The 17,120-nt window shown below is 49.8% G+C and overlaps 1 protein-coding gene across 13 annotated transcripts in view; it reads right to left on the bottom strand.

Annotated features, from left to right (window-relative positions):
* The window catches only part of FRMD4A (FERM domain containing 4A), a 693,308-nt gene that overhangs the window by 12,537 nt on the left and 663,651 nt on the right, over positions 1 to 17,120 (bottom strand). For 12 of the 13 annotated variants that reach the window (XM_003903401.5, XM_009214008.4, XM_009214010.3 and 9 more), the window contains 6 exons: positions 14,538 to 14,660; positions 10,078 to 10,306; positions 7,142 to 7,198; positions 4,001 to 4,238; positions 3,003 to 3,170; positions 281 to 1,170 (listed from right to left, as the gene is read on the bottom strand). In XM_003903401.5, coding sequence (XP_003903450.1) covers positions 281 to 1,170; positions 3,003 to 3,170; positions 4,001 to 4,238; positions 7,142 to 7,198; positions 10,078 to 10,306; positions 14,538 to 14,660 — 1,705 coding nt within the window. The remainder of the gene's footprint in view (positions 1 to 280; positions 1,171 to 3,002; positions 3,171 to 4,000; positions 4,239 to 7,141; positions 7,199 to 10,077; positions 10,307 to 14,537; positions 14,661 to 17,120) is intronic. The other variant, XM_009214009.4, reaches the window with a different exon arrangement.

The raw sequence follows: 17,120 nt of genomic DNA, 5'->3' as shown, positions 1-17,120 counted from the left end.
TACAAGGAGAAATGGGGGGGCTGGCCCAGTGTACTCTGGAGGATCAAGTGCACCCTTACATGCAAGATTAGGGTAAGAACAGGGCGGGGGCGGGGTGGGGGGGTCAACAAAGGCCTGAAAGACCTCAAGTCTCCTGCATCTGACAGCAGAGTTCCCAGAATTAATGACTCCCGCTCCTCACTGCACCCAATTCTAAGGGTACCTCCCGGCAGCAGCCCTTGACACCAGCGAGCAGTTCGCCCCCAGGCCTTCCCACGTGCGCCCGGCCGCCCCTTCTCACCTGACGTGGCCTTGCACATCTGGGGCATCCTGGTGACCCTGCTGTGCGCCACGAAGGTGCTCTGGGAGGAGGTGCTGTATTGCGAGCCGCTGTCTGAGGAGGTGGAGCTGGTGTGCGACAGGCGGCTGTGCTCCTTGTGCGAGGCGGTGGAACGCTGGTACCACTGGCGCAGCTCGTCTGAGACGGCAGCACGGCCCGCGCCCTTGTCGTGGGCACCCTCGCGGCCCAGCGACGGAGTCCGCAGGATCTGCGATCGCGACGGCGTCAGGCGGCCCGTGTCGCCCTCGTCGCCGCCGCCGCCACCGCGCCAGCTCTCCTTGAACAGGCCGCCCGCCGTGTAGGAGTTGGAGGTCTTGAACTGAGCCTTGACGCTGTAGTGGCCCTCCTGGTCGCTCTCCAGGCTGCGCACCACCACGGGCGTGGCGCCGCCCTCGATGTACAGCGGGTACTCCTTGATGCGGTACTGCGAGCTGGGCTGGCTCTGGCTGTGCAGGTACACACCGCCCCCGGCGCCCCCTGCGCCCCCCGCGCCCCCGCGTGCCGCCAGGTTGGGCATGCTGCCCGAGCTGGCCGAGCCCAGTGCGCCCGCCGCCCGCTGTCGCTGCCTCTGCCGCTGGCGCGCCTTGGACGGCGAGTCCTCGGCCAGCGTGGAGTAGTTGGCGTTCATCTGCGCCGGGTAGTAGTGCTCCGAGCTCGAGTGGCTGGTGCACGACGAGCAGTCGTCCATGGGGTCCGAGCCATTGCTGCTACGAGTCCGCGGGGTGTAGAAGTCGGGGCTCCCGGTGTCGTTCTCCGAGCCCAGGAGCTTGCCCTGAGACTCCAGGCTGGAGCTCCGGTGCCTAAAGTGCAGTGCAAGGCTGTGCAGTCGCGTGGGGCTGATGTCCACCGACCTGCCAGGAGACGGCCCGGGTTGGTCTGGGGGTGGGGGGTGGGCCCAAGGAGGGGTGCTCTGGGGAGGAGGGGGACCTGAGGAGGGCACTGAGGGCCTCCACGCAGGCTCAGGCCCCAGCCCAGCAAGCCAGACTCTCACTCAGCAGGGCTGCCCCGGGGATCCGGGAACTGCCTGTTGTTTCCAGCGAATGAAACTGCCGGTTGTGGCGGGAGGCGAACCTGGCGTCTCCACCTTGATTCCCAGCGGGAAGCGGGACTGAAGCTAGGACTCACAGAAGGGTTTCGATTTTTGAGGTTTTTTTTTTTTTTTTTTTTTAAGTGTAAAATGATTCTATAGACACAAAGAGAACCACAGAATCATTACTCTAGTATTATGGTTAAACCAGATAGGGCTGGGCACGGTGGTCCACGCCTGTAATCCCAGTGCTTCAGGAGGCTGAAGAATTGCTTGAGCCTGGGAATTTGAGACCACGCTCTGCAACATAGTAAGACCTCATCTCTTAACAAAAAAATTAGAAAATTAGCTGGGTGTAGTGTTGTACACCCATGGTCCCAGCTAGTCAGGAGGCTGAGGAGGTAGGATCACTTGAGGATGCAGTAAGCTGTGATCAAACCACTGCATTCCAGCCTGGGCAACAGGGCAAGACCCTGTCTCTCTTGGGAAAAAAAAAAAAAAGACAAAACACAAACCAGATGAAATGTCCATATTTACAGATCAGATCAAAAAGCAGTCCTACAGAGGCCCTTCATATAATTTAACCAAATACTATCACATAATCCATATAAATAGACTCCCCTTTCCTGTGAAAACTGGGAAATAGAAGGTTGGTGGCAAATGAGATAATTAAAGAATGATGCAAATACTCACCACACCACTACTTTATCTATAATTCATTCTGCTCGTGTGAGTCCACTCAGGGCTTAGGGAAGTACGTTTGCGAAACACTATCACATGGCAGATGATGTTGCTTGATGCTGGGACTGCATGTGAAATTCACAGGGGCCCCACTGGCCAAGCACAGGAAGAGGTGAGTCCCACTTCCAACTGCCACTCAGAAGGGGGTTGAAAGTCTCCATCGCGTGGCCCTTTGTGATCTGGTTTGCTTCTTTTTAGAAAAAGAAGGTGTGGCTAGGAGTGGTGGCTCACCTGAGATCAGGAGTTCGAGGCCAGCCTGGCCAACGCGGTGAAACCCCATCTCTACTAAAAAATACAAAAATTAGCCAGGCGTGGTGGTAGGTGCCTATAATTCCATCTACTCAGGAGGCTGAGGCAGGAGAATCGCTTGAATCCGGGAGGCAGAGGTTGCAGTGAGCCGAGATCGCACCACTGCACTCCAGCCGGGGTGACAGCGTGACTCCATTTCAAGAAAAAAAAAAAAAAAAAACAACAAACAAACAAAAAAGAAGGTGTGATTCACTGAAGCCTCATTTTTGCCTGGCTCTTTTGCTCTTTATGAATTTACATTTTGAGGCACTAAAGGAAGTCCAGTATAAATTTAGGCCTCAGTAGAAAGACGTAAGAGCTCTTCCCATGCTAACCCAGCCAGCCTCTGCTGCCTCTGCTTTGATGAGGAAACTTTTCATGCTCCCTGTCTCCAGGAGCCCAGGGATTCTCTGGCTGGCTCCAAGTGCCCTCTGCATGGGTCTCTTGGCTAATGGGGGTTGACTGCCGCCAGCTTGGTTTTTTTATTCTGCTTCATTTATCCTCCTGGGTTCAGGTCTGATTTCAGCTCCTCCATTATTTGGGCCAGCTTGGGGCTGGCAATGCCCAATTTTAAAAAGGAAGGCCTGGTCTGAGCAGGGAGGTGGCCCAAAGGCCGGGCAGACTCACCTCGTGGAATGGACGTAGTGGGGACTCCGGACCCGCAGGTCTGGCGTGGACGGCATGCTGGACTGGGAGTTCCAGTGCGGGAGGCCGCGGATGGGGCTGTTCTGCAAGGAGTTGCTTCCTCCGCCTGCTTCCGCACAGCTTCCCGTGCTGGGGAAGCGCTTGTGGCTGCTGCAAAGCCAAGGAGGCCATGTAGTCACCGCCAGACAGACAGCACCTTTCCTAGGGGGCTGGCTAGTTCAGGACATCGATCCCAGCATGTGGGGAAGCTCGCCCGTGACTCCCACCTTGCTTGGTCAGACCTCTACTGTGGTTCTCAGGCTTTCCCCAGCAGTGGGTAGAGTCCTGGTCCCTGAACACCCTCCCCACTCCCTACCTAGGCAATACGAGACAAAGATCCTGGTCAGCCTTCTCTGTAGCAGGCAGTGTGACGGTCCTGCCCTTACAGTTTTTGTTTTCCAGGAAACAAATATTTACCTGTCCTGGCACCCCTTGGAGCTTGGTAGGGCGATTAAAGGAAATGAGAAAAACAGAGCAGCAGACCCAAATGCCTTCCAAAAAAAAACCTCCCTACAAGGTCAGGCCGGTAATGAGCTGATAATACACAGCTTGGATTTCAGCTGCTTGGCTGGAGAATTCTGCTGGATGAGGGGGTGGAGTTCTGAACCACTGCAATTGCTCCGAGTGGACTTTCACTTGCCATTTCAGAATAGCGCTGCCTGAGATTTCCTAATTAATTCCTCTGGAATTTAACAGCATTCAAACCATCTGTCATCACGTGGATTGTGGGCCAAAGCCCCAATTTCTGAGTCACAAAAATGTACCTCAACAGGGTCGGCAGCAGAGGGCGCTGTGAGCACAGCCCCGTGAAAGGCAAACCCCAGGGGGAGGAACTAGGTTGACGTGGGGTTTGTCATCGTGGATGCTACTTGGGACAGCCCTTTGATTGTTCCAGAGCGTGGACGGTGGCCTCATTTGGTGTCGTTCACGACGCAGCTCACCTGGAATGGCTGTGAGAGGAGCGCTTCTTGACCTTCTCATAGGGTTCATCTAAAGAAGACTCACTCCACATTTTGGGCTTGATGGGAGACCTGTCATAGTCGCTGCGGTGACAGTGCGTCTGTCGGAGTCCCTCCAGGGACTGGGGAGGAGGAGGCCTGTTGTGCGACGGTGGCCGAGGAGGGAGTCCCTTGTGAGGAGAATGTAGGGGGGATATTGTGCTGGTAACCTGACAGTCTTCTGCACAAAGACAGGAAAAGAGGAACTGAGCCCCGGCCATCCTTCCCACAGGCTGAGCCAGAGCCCCCACCCCCATCCACCCGCACCTTGGAGCCATACAGCCAAACCCACACCTTCACCCCTGTAATGAGAAACCCTGAGACTCTTCCCCGGTTGCCAAGACAAGTCAAGACGAGTCAAACCAAACCAGGGCAAGCTAAACCTCCACTGCAGGCGGGACTGCATGGGAAGAGACGCGTCGCTTTGGATGAGACATGAATGGAGTGAAGTCTGACCGTCATTAAATACCACCAACAAATGACTGCTTCACGCCAAACAGCAAAATGTAGTTACTGCTCTAGTGTTGTCTTTCAACAGACGCTAAGCATCTAATTCACTTTGGGAGGGTCTGAGTTCCCGGAGAGTTTTGTCTGTTTCATTTGCTGCTAGATCCTCAGCTAACACATAGTAGCTGCTTGATAAACATTGGTTGGAGAAAAAAAAAAATGAATGAGGGTCTATATGTCCATTGTAAATACCTGCTGGGTGGATCGGGTGTCTACTCTTTGCTTTTTTTCCCCAGAGCTGTGTTTACTCTCTTTTCATTCTGTATATTTTAAGTTTGAAACTGCCTTAACTTCTTTAAGGAGATGAGCTACAAAGATTATGTATTAATAAATGATTCCCTGCCTCCAGGATAGGAATGATCTAACATGTCAGTGTGCTAGGGGACTTTCAGAAAAAGCAAATTCAGTGAGTCTAGGAGGTGCTGTGGGAGAGGCTGGTCTTGAAGGGACTTGGGCAGGCAAAGAGGAGAAGGAAGGAAGGGCTTGAACCAAAGTGTGGAGGCCCTGAGGGCAGGGTACCAGCTGCAGGCACATCTGGCCGGGCAGGGGCTGGTGAGGTGGGGCAGGCGGAGTGAGGGAGGAGCTCTGGTCAGCACAGCCACCTTCTGTGTGCACATGTGAGCCAAGAGCCTGACTGATGGGGGCCTGGAATTCTGAGCTAAGGAGCTGAGATTTTGAAAAGTCACAGGAAAACTTGGCAACATCTTAAGCACGGATGCATCAAGGTGAAAAATCCTGTTTTAGAACTATTCACCTGGCAGCGTTCTAAAACTAGAGACTGAAGAGGGGGATGAATGAAGACTTCAGGCTGGGGCAGGTCAGCATTGAGAAGAGAGAGGAGGGAACGATTCAGGCTTCATGGGGAAGGCAGAGACGGGAGGTGGAGGGGGAAAAAAGCACAGAAGCAAACCTTACAAATAACCAACTACCATTCACTTGCCCCTAAATCCATTTCCAGCCACTCGTTTCACAGCCTAATTCTCAGTCCCCCAGCCATGGACACCCAGTATGTACCCACTCCTCCTTTGCCCTCAAATCAGTGAAGGAAGAGTCCCTAGAAAGACAGCCTGCAGTGGGACCATGGCATGCAAAACGATGTGCTGACACCTGTGAGGAAGTCCAGGGTCTGCATCCGGAACACGGGGAAGCAGCCGGAATCACAAAAATTACCCACTGACATTACCCACTCAAAATTACCCACTGACATTACCTATTGCTCCAGGCACCCCTCTATTACCAAGGAATCTCTCTCAATTTTTCTTGTTCTGTTTCCAGGAGAGACTGGGGTACTCAGAGGCCAACCAAAGGGCTGGGATCTCTAGTGCTCAAGCCCCCCGTTTCCTTGTAGCCCAATGGCCTCCCCCATGTGTAATGAAGCAGACAAATATATTCCAGTCTGATTTCTAATAGCACAGCCAAGGTGACTGGGTAAATAACCCGCCAGACTTTCCCCACATCAAGAGCAATCATTATTATTATTGCAATTATCATTATTACTATGACTAGTGTGGACCTTTTATGTTTCCCATCTGAACAGCCACTTATCACTGCCTGCCTGAGGTTTCCCTACAGGACAAAAAAATTAACTGCCACTTAATATATTTCCATATAATTAATGCACCCGCCTCCCAGTGTGATGGTTAAACATCCACTGGAGTATTCTCACATGGTTCTGGGTTTGGTATTCTTACTTCCCCTACGTATGATGGTGGTGGGGGTTGGGGGAGGGACGAGTTCTGTTTTTTTAAGAATTTCCCAAGAAAATATCCTGCTAACTACCAGGTTTTAACAGTTCAATGGGAAATAATAAGACAGTTTTCCAGCCTGAGCGTGTGTCTACCAGGATACCTCCCCTCTTGCTTTCACTACTGCCTTGGGAAGCAACAGTAGGTTTGTTCCATTTCTTCTCACGATCTTTAGACTCTCCTAGTGAGTTTCAATCTTTGACTTGTGATCTAAATCAATTTCTACCTTTTTCCTCTAGATACTCTGAATACTCAAAAGGAAGCTATACCTAGTGTGTAGATTCTCTGTCTAGTTAACAATGTAGTTTTGGACTGGGCATGGTAGCTCCTGCCTATAATCCTCCTAGCACTTTGGGAGGCCGAGGTGGGTGGGTCATTTGAACCCAGGAGCAACATGGCAAACCCAGTCTCTACAAAAAAAATACAAACATTAGCCAGCTGTGGCGGCACACTGTAGTCCCAGCTCCTAGGGAGGCTGAGGTAGAAGAGTCACTTGAGCCTAGGAGGCAGAGGTTGTAGTGAGCCGAGATCATGCCATTGCACTCCAGCCTGGGCAATAGTGTGAGACCCTGCCTTAAAAAAAAAAAAAGTTTTTGGTTTCTAAAAAAGTAAAGCACCACTGATGAAAAGCTCTAGTACACATGGGTTTATGCAGCACCTACCCACTCCCAACCAAATAGGTGAATACTGGGAAATGAGAGAGCTTGCAGGGAGCCCAGCTGTCTTTTGGCCTGGCTCTTGCCTTTACACAAGGCAATCCCCAGACTACATACAAATTCATCTCTGTTTACTCTGAGCTCCAGGTTCGTAAGCAGGAAATGCATAAACCTACCATCCTCAAGAACAAGGGCATCTGAGAGGGAGCTGTCTTCACTGGCAATGTTTCCATCTGAGAAGACAAAAAGCAATAGCCTATGAGTTCAGCACATTCCTTCAACAAAGCCCTATCTGTAAAAACAGTGTGTCTACCGCCACCTCATACCTTTCTCTTCCTAACCAGAAAGAACCCACCAGATACAATACAAATGCTGCTGGGTGTTTGACAGTCCCTGTGGCGGGTCATTGGCTCAGCTCCCCACCCCGACACTGCCATGTGCCCTAGCCTTTGTTTGTGCCCTGGTTTCATAGAATACTGCAATGCAGAGTGGCTTCATATCGAATATAAAGGCTGCCCCAGCCTGATTAAACCACATCATTGTCCCTGCACAAACCCAGGGCATGTACCAGCGAAACCAAAGGACGCAAACTGCTTTTTATTCTACAAATGTGAAACTAGGGTAGGCACTTTGCTTTGCTTCTGTGGCAATAAACGGCTTCTCAATAAACTTTGTAAGTCATTAGTAGAGAAAACAAGCGTGCTAAATACAGGCTCCATCTCTCCAAAGCTTATTTTTATAGATGCCATTCAATTAACCAGGAGAACACGCCCAAAAGGGAGAGAGTAAAATAATCCTCCCTGTTTCACTGCTGGGGAAACTGAGGGGTAGGAAGGGAAGAGCGGTTTGTCTGAGGTGGTTTTGCTCTCTGGCAACACAAGCAAAGGTCCTAAGTCTTCAGGTTCCAAGTTTGGTGTTTTACCTCTTAAAATAATATGCTAAGGAACTAGCAAGAACGTTAATCACTCCTCTAGTTCAAGTGCGCCCTTGGATGTTTCTGTAGGAAACATCTTTCTGTTGGGAACCCCTAACTGCCTTGGAGGGCGTAGAGGATCTCAAATGGAGCATCAGAAAGAGGCTGAGGGAGCTTTACTAGGTGGCGGGGGAAAAGTTGTGTGGTCTTGGCCAAGGACAACAGGATGAGATAGGGAAAGATGGTTATTCCAAATTTCCTAGAGCAAAGGAGTTTCTAAAACTTCTCTTTTTAACTAGGAATTCACTTTATTCTTGTTGCATGATGGACTCTGAGCAACCAGGAGCTCTGACTTCAGCATCTTGGAATCTTCAGCACATCATTGCTACCCTAAGATGCCCACGAGTTTAGGCTGCAAATCTGTATCTGTCTATATCCATCTATGTAATTGTAGTGAAATATATATAACATCACATTTACCATGTTAACTTTTTTTTTTTTTCAGAGATGGAGTCTTACTATATTGCCCAGGCTGGAATGCATGGTTACTCATAGGCATAATCATAGCAGACTACAGTCTCAAACTTCCGGCTCAAGCGATCCTTCTGCCTCAGGCTCCTGAGTAGCTGGGACTACAGGTGCATGCCAACATGCCCAGATTAACTGTTTTTCTTTCTTTTTTTTTTTTTTTGAGACAGAGTATTGCTCTTGCTGCCAAGGCTGGAGTGCAATGGCATGAGCACCATTTCAGCTCACTGCAACCTCCGCCCCCCGTGTTCACGTGATTTTCCTTCCTCGGCCTCCTGAGTAGCTGGGATTACAGGTATGCACCACCACACCTGGCTAATTTTTGTATTTTTAGTAGAGACAGGGTTTCTCCATGTTTGTCAGGCTGGTCTTGAACTCCCGACCTCAGGTGATCCGCCCGCCTTGACCTCCTGAAGTGTTGGGATTACAGGTGTGTGAGCCACTGCGCCCAGCCCCAGCTTAACTATTTTTTTTTTTTTTTTTTTTTTTTTTGAGACGGAGTCTCTGTCGCCCAGGCTGGAGTGCAGTGGCCGGATCTCAGCTCACTGCAAGCTCCGCCTCCCGGGTTTACGCCATCCTCCTGCCTCAGCCTCCCGAGTAGCTGGGACTACAGGCGCCCGCCACCTCGCCCGGTTAGTTTTTTTGTATTTTTTAGTAGAGACGGGGTTTCACCATGTTAGCCAGGATGGTCTCGATCTCGTGACCTTGTGATCCACCCATCTCGGCCTCCCAAAGTGCTGGGATTACAGGCTTGAGCCACCGCACCCAGCCAACTATTTTTAAGTGCACAGTTCATTGACATTAACTACATTCACACTGTTGTGCAACCATCACCACCATCCATCTTCTGTTTGAATAATATTTTCATTTTTCCAGACTGAAACTCTGTATCCATTAAGCATTAACTCCTCATTCGCCTGTGCCCTCATCCCCATGGTAACCACTATTCAACTTTCTGTCTTTCTAGAGCAAAGGTAGTTTAAATATGCATACACTTGGAGGAAAGCTTGATTTATATTTTCAATAATTCACTGACTTAGACAAGAAGGATTCTAACAGTTTAGGGGATTTGATGCTTTGTGGGTGGATACTGGGGGATTTCCTTCTACAGTTTATCAAAGGTCATCACCCAAATTCCCTACCCCTGACTGGAGCTCAGGGTTCCAGACAATCAGATGGTCCAGTCTCCCCAAGCCTCAGCTCTTGGGATAGGAGGCCCCTGGAAGTACAGGGGCCAGCGGGTTGGCAGAGGCTGCTCGAAGAGAGGGATCACTGCTGCTGTGCACCCCAGCCCTACCTGTCCTTCCAGATTGAGTAGAGGCGCTCAGGTCCCTGAGTGTCAGAGCCTGGGCTAGCCTAGTCAACTCAGCTCAGTTCACAGTGAGGGCTGAGAAGAATGCTAGCTCCTGGCTGCAGGTTCTCCCAGGGAGGAAGCCAACAGTGACACCAACAGTTTGATTCATATACAATCCCTTCCTCTGTGTCTGCATCCACTTGGTTTCTCTCAAGTGGGATCAGGCCTTACTCGCTTCATTTTATGGATGGACAAATGAAGGCAGTGGGCAGTTAGGTGGCTGCTCAGGTCATGCAGGGGCCACTCGTGGGACCTGGCGTCTGGTTCCCGGGGCCCGGGCGTGGGAGTGGGGTGGGGACAGCCCAGTTGGCACTGACCGTCTATGATCAGCGAAGCCCTCTGGGTGGGTTTCTTTCCAGACTTGATGCGGTTCTCATTGATCGCATTTTCAATCTCTTGCAGTTTCTTCAGTGCATTCAGATACGAGGTTTTCCTTTGTTTCTTCAGTTTTTTGCTGACGTTGGGATCACTGGCTAGGCGGCGGGCAGCCTCTGTAATCTGGGACTGAATGGCAAACTCTCGTTCCAGGCGTTCCAGCTCAGCTTCCTGTGGGAGGGAAAGCGCCGGTTTGTGTTACTGGGGATGCTGAGCAGGGAGACACTCATCCTTCCCTCCCCAAGGTCCCTGTCCCCTCCCCAAGGCAAGCTCAGTTCCTTGGGAGACACTCTTAAAAGTAGCTCCACTCCTAAAATCTTCATCCACTGAAGTCCCCAGACACACCCACTGTTGTAACCCTTGCTCCTGTTACTTTCCGGAGATAAGTGTTGGTTTGAACACTGTCACCATCACTGAGAACAGAATTCCCACACGGCAGGTCTAGGGATCGCTTGGCTGTGTTTGACTGTCTCCAGCAAGGTTCATTAAGACAAACCAAAGCCTTTGTGGAGAGTCACAGCCCATTTGGTTGCCACTTCCTTTCCATTTTGGATGTAGGATGCAGCATGAGTTTTAGTTTCTTTATGCCATTCTTCTCTGTGGACTTGCTACCAAGGAACTCACACACATGAAGCCAATGCACGGGCCTCTGACTCACACATCTTGTCTTTCCCCGTATCCCCACTCACCTGCGTGTCTTTCGGGAGCTCTTTTTTTTTTAGATGGATCTTGCTCTGTCACCCAGGCTGGAGTGCAGTGGTGCAATCTCTGCTCACTGTAACCTCCGCCTCCCAGGTTCAAATGATTCTCCTGCCTCAGCCTCCCAAGCGGATGAGATTATAGGCACCTGCCACCATACCCAGCTAATTTTTGTATTTTTAGTAGAGATGGGGTTTCACCATGTTGGCCAGGCTGGTCTCAAACTCCTGACTTCAGGCTATCCTTCCGCCTTGGCCTCCCAAAGTGCTGGGATTACAGGTGTGAGCCACCACGCCCTGCCTTGGGAGCTCATTTTGCAAGCTCTGACTGTCCCTTCCCCATCTGCCTATTCATGGATACTCTGCTGGGCTACACCTGGGCCCTTCAAGGGGCATGGATGGACAGTGGGTGGTGGTGGTGGCAGTCCCCCTCCCACCCACCCCCACCCCCGCCCAGCTCATTCATGTCCTTCCCCTCTTTTTATTGTAGCTCCCTCCCACCTCCATCCTTCCTTTTGCCAAGAAGTACAGATGGATGAGATTCTCCTCAGAGTTTGGGGACTGGGAAGAATGAAGCTGTGGCTGTCAAAAATGCCTGGTGGACCTAGCGGATGACACCTAGACAGCATGTTTGCTGTTGTCCTCTGTGCTGACCAAGCCTCTCCTCTGCAGATGCATGTACACCAGCTGCTGAGGGATGGGGCAAGGCAGCTCGTGCATGTGTGCGTGAGGATTTGGGGGGTGAATGTAGAATCCCCCGCAAAGTGTCAGATTGTTCATTTTTCGATTTCCTCTCTTCCCTAGTAAAACCCCTCTGGATGACAGCTAGCTCTACACAGCACCTTGTTGGTTGAGATTTTGAGCAGTGAGCTGTCTCACTGACAGGGTCCTGCAAGGTGGGCATACTTGGGAGCCTGCAGGAGAGGTAGAATGTTTGCCTAACCCCACAGCTAGTAAACCCAGGACAAATGCCTCGGCAGCTTCTCAAGGCCAGGGAGAGAGCACACATCTTGCCCTAGGAAATTCACAGACACGCTGACATTTGATGGGAACTGATCTAGCCAAATAGGAGGAGATCAACTGTTGGCTAGAATCAACAGATCTTCCTGTTTGGTGGCTCAGTAAAATATCCTTGCCTCCTGGCACAATGCACCATGCTGGAGACTGCCATCAAGGAGAAGTTCTTTGCCTGATCTCATTGACTTTTGAGCACTTTAAGCCTAAAGGGAGTGGGAACAAACAGCGAGAGGAAAAGGTGAAGGTTAAAGGGAACTATTTTGGAGTTAATAAACTCCTGAATCCTGCCAAGGCTGGCTGCACTGTTCTCTCAGAGGGAGAAGAATATCGACATGGACTCCCGCCTGGGGTCTTGAAATAGGGGAGTCACCAAGGGACAAAGATTGTTCTGTGAGTTTGGGCTCCCCGGGGCAGGTGTTCCTGAGCTGTTACAATGGCCCTGGCGCCAGACACTGATTCAGAGTTTTGTGGGGGAGCCCAGGACAAATTCTCACTATTTAAACTAAGACAAGTCCAAGGCTGAATGCCCTGTCCATGCAAATGTCTGCCTGTTACATGAACAGGGAAGCAAAGTGCATTTCCAGGAGCCACAGCAGAGACCAGGTGACCGTCTCATGCTTCTCAGAGGAACCTTGCAGAACGCCAGCTGCTCCTGTGCTGGTTCCTTTTACGAACTTAGGAAAGATCATGTGTGGGGACAGGCAAGGAAGCACATGGCTAGGGCATTCTCAGGGAGCTAAAGTCACGCGGTACTGAGAAGCGTGGAAGGTGTGGTGGGACTCTGGGAAGACCAAGGAGAGTGTTGGGGGAACTACCTAAAAGCGGGGTCCCTTTTTAAAGCTTAAGGGCCAAGTATCTGCCCAGCAACAGGGGGAGCTGAAGTTCCTCCCTAGGGCGGCTCTGATGACCAGCAGGATTTGGAAATGCCTGACCTCAATCCCATCCTCCGTCCCCCGCAGTTCCCGCAGCACCCCTCCTTTGAGATTTCATCTCCCCTACAAGCAACTGTTTGCTGAGCATCACAAGTGCCAAATCCTGAGCGGCGTGTTTTACATACACTGGCTCATTCAATCCTAGGGACACCCAAAGAAGTAAGGGCTACGAGCTCCATTTTACAGACCAGGAACTGCCTAGCTGAGCTTTAATTTTTTGTTGTTTTTGTTTGTTTTTGAGACAGGGTCTCAGTCTGTCACCCAGGCTGGAGTACAGTGGTGCAACCTTGGCTCACTGCGACCTCCATCTCCTGGGTTCAAGCGATTCTTGCCTAAGCCTCTGAGTAGCTGGGACTACAGGCACACACCACCAAGCCTGGCTAATGTTTGTATTTTTTTGGTAGAGATGGGGTTTGCACCATGTTGGCCAGGCTGGTCTCGAACTCCTGACCTCAAGTGATCTGCCCACCCTGGCCTCCCAAAGTGCTGGAATTTTGCAGCAAAAGGCGTGAGCCACCACGCCCGGCTACAAGACCTTTAGTTTTCATTGAAGCAGACTGGTGTGTCTACCAGTGTCCCAGGGACCTGCCACTGCAGATCTCAGGAGATTCCTCTAACACTTAGATGGGGCCACAAGCACTTGGGTCCCTCTCTGATTTCACCCTCACCCTAATCCTACCTACCCCAGGTGTCCGTTTCTCCCAATCACTTTCTCAAAAGACTAAAAATATACAGCATTCCTCTTTCCTCTGGCTTTAAGTCCTGACCTTTTAAGGCCTCTGTTCAAGAGCATGTTAATTAGTAACTTCGTTCAGAAGAAATCTGGGAAAGCATTTCCTGGGCAGGGGCCCAGGGCCTGAGGGTATACCTGGCCTTTACTTTCTCTTGGCCTGAGGCTGGATTCTCATTAACCAGCCGGAGATTCAAGTCTTTTTTTTTTTTTTCTGTGACATGTTTTATTTTCTCTTAAAATACTATATATATATATATATTTTTTATTATTATTATACTTTAAGTTCTAGGGTACATGTGCATAACGTGCACGTTTGTTACATATGCATACTTGTGCCATGTTGCTGTGCTGCACCCATCAACTTGTCAGCACCCATCAACTCATCATTTACTGTTTTTTTGTTTGTTTGTTTTCTCCCCAAATCTGAAGTCTCCAGCCCCAACTTCGCCTGTGTTCAGTCCAAAGGATGGACGTAGCTTCTCCAAACACAGACAAACAAGGCCAGGGCCGCCCAAGCATCCTGCACACATTCTTGGAGGGACGTGAGTAGCCAGGGGAGGCTACGACCACGGGGCAGTGGACCCTACTGATCTCTCCCCAGTCAACCTACCCTTGCACCTGATGCCATGGCCTAAGTTTTCCTTCTCTCGGCAGCTTTTCTTCCACAGATCAGGCATCAAGCTTGGCTCTGAGTCACTGAGGGCTGAGAGGCCATTACAAAGCCAAATACACATGAATGCTACTGGAATGTTCTCCCCAAGCTCAACGTGGCTGCTTGCACTAGGCCCACAAGGTCAGACAAGCAACTTCGACAGACACCCAGATGCCTGCGAATGCAAGCAAACTACTCCTAGCGAGGGGAAGCACATACCGACCAGCCAGCTCACTCAAGAAAACGTATGAGCGAAAATACTGGCATTGGGCGGAAATGAAGAAATTGTTACGGAAAACCTGGGAGGCCTCACCAAGGGGAAAAGGAAGGATAACGTGAGAGAATCCAACAACAGAAAGGACGGACGCACCTCTCCTTTGGGCAGGATTTTCTGTTCATCCAGCTTGAAAGCTGTTCCTATTCTTCTCCGAACAATGGGTGGTTCCTCCCCTGGATCCAGGGGATATTCAACTGGCAGCTTGCCCGTGAGCTCCTGCATATGTGACATGGCATTTGGAGTGAGCATAAATCAGAGTGGGGCGGGTCTGTTTTCTAGAACACACACACACACGCGCGCGCTCATACGCACATACCAATGCATGCATGCACTTTGGTACAGGTCAACGCCTATGCTAGAAATATTCACATTAAGCACTTTGCCTAAATAAGATTTCCAGAAATGAAATTTCATTTCTCTAACAATGTCTCTTATGTAGAATAGTTGCACTTCCAAAGTTTTTTCCAAAGTAAATTTCTGTGAAGTAAACATAATTGCCATTTTGGCTTTCATGATAAAACCTGAATTTCATTCATTCGTTAATTGAACAAATATTTCCTGCCTGCTCCTCTGCACCAGGCAAGGTCACCCAGCCAGTGAGGAGCAGCATCACCGTGAGTTCTCGGGTCTCTCCAACTCCAAATCCCGTGCTCTTGACACTGCGTCAAATACTCCCGCTCAAATACCGAAGTTTAAAGTTTCCTTCAAATGAATTTTCACAAGAGGAGTGGTATCTACATGGCAAATCTCAGAAAAGTGCATATATAAATGATTGAGAAACCAAGTAAGGGTAGTAATCTACTCTGGCCAGATGCTACAGGAATAGGCTGTGCGTAAAAGACATTCAATTGCTTGGTTTAAAAGTTTTAGTAGAATGGCCGGGCATGGTGGCTCATGTCTGTAATCCTAGCACTTTGGGAGGCCGAGGTGGGCAGATCTTTTGAGATCAGGAGTTTGAGATCAGCCTGGCCAACGTGGTGAAACCCTGTCTCTACTAAAAGTAGAAAAATTAGCTGGGCGTGGTGGTGAGCACCTGTAATCCCAGCTATGGGAGGCTGAGGCAGAAGAATCGCTTGAACCCTGGAGGCGGAGGTTGCAGTGAACTGAGATCATGCCACTGCACTCCAGCCTGGGCGACAGATAGAGACTGTTTATTACAAAAAAAAAAAAAAAGTATAGTAGAAATTGAACATATAATCCAAGTCATTGACAAGGCTACTAAAAAAACACCTGTTTTGTATATTTTGGGCCCTGGAAATCTAATTGTTGTGGGTACAAGGACGGTGAATTCAGTTGACAGACTTTCATGGTGACAGTGATCCTGGTGAAAGGCTAAGGATCTGGGGGTGATTTCAAGATTAGAATCAGGCTTTCTGTGCGTGAGTTGTATCAGGGCTGAACAATGATCAAATCAGAGTCAGCGGCTGCCCCGCGCTGCAGAGGCCAGGCATCAAATGCAAGAAGTCACTTCCAGAGACCAGAAAAAGCTGTGGGACCAACTGTGCATCTGTCGCCAGTGGCACAGTGGGCACTTCCAGGCCAAGCTCAGCTCTGGCTTTCTATCCCAAATTAACGCAGAACCTGCACAAAGACTCGAGGCGCTGCTCTGACAAGGAAGTTCAGAAGGCTCTTCTCAGGAATATCCATCATCCACACAGAAAGCTTTTGCGCAGGGCAGTCCAGGGCTGAGTGCCCAGCAGGCGGGAAAATCCAAATCATGAGAGTGATTCTGGCCTCTCTTCCCCAACTGCTGTGTGCTGAGTGTGCATGTGTGCACGCGTGTGTACGTGTGTGCGTCCGTGTGTGTGTGCATGTGACATGAGCATAAGCACGCATACTCCCTCACTCGCCTGCTTCTCCCTCGCTGTGTTCAGATCACCGGGAAATGACCCCGTGGACTATATATTCCTCATTGTAAGCATTTCAGAGCACAATGGCCAACTATTTGAGTATCAAACTCTCTGCAATTTTCTTCCCTGCTTTTTTTCTTTAAAAAAAAAAAAAATGTGGTTCAAATGTCTCCAAAGTAGGTAAGTGTTTATCCTGCAACTTTTTTTTTAATCTGCTTCCCTAAAAGTCTATCTATAAATAACACAACTATTGGGAGTTTTATATTGTCAGGACTTGATTTTTTTTTTTTTTTTTAAACCTAGAAACTTCCAAAAAGGAGGGGAAAGTTGTTAAAATTGCCATGGATTTATAACTCTAAACTGTTTGTGGTTTTAAAATGTAGTTTAAAAAATGAGGCTACTGATTTTTTTCCACCATCCACTTGAAGGTATTTGAGTCAAAGTCTTGATTCTCCAGATATTTAATCTGATTTCGTGTGTAACCAGAGCTGCATAGCGAAGAAGTAATTTAACACTCTGCAGTGGGGCCTCAGCTTAGTGCCTCCCTATATCCTGCCAAATGCTCTCCCCCTCCCTCATTTTAGCTGCCCCCCTCCCCAGGGGTCAAACAGCGCTTCTTGATACTCTGAGCTGAGGGGAGAGATACAGGAACAGCACAGATTTACCAAGACTTCCCCCCAGCCCTTGACTACACATGCGTCAAGAGGCTATGGTGGGACTAACTATAGGGAATGATCACAGGAGAAATCTACCTGCAACTGACTTCTTGTTGGGTTATTTATTCCACTCAATTACATTTTCTGGTGTTAACATTATAAGAAGTGGC

Source organism: Papio anubis, chromosome 11 (genome assembly GCF_008728515.1).
Source record: "Papio anubis isolate 15944 chromosome 11, Panubis1.0, whole genome shotgun sequence".
Lineage (NCBI taxonomy): Eukaryota > Metazoa > Chordata > Mammalia > Primates > Cercopithecidae > Papio > Papio anubis.
Note: the sequence above shows the minus strand (reverse complement) of the source record. Positions and strands in the feature narration are given on the sequence as shown.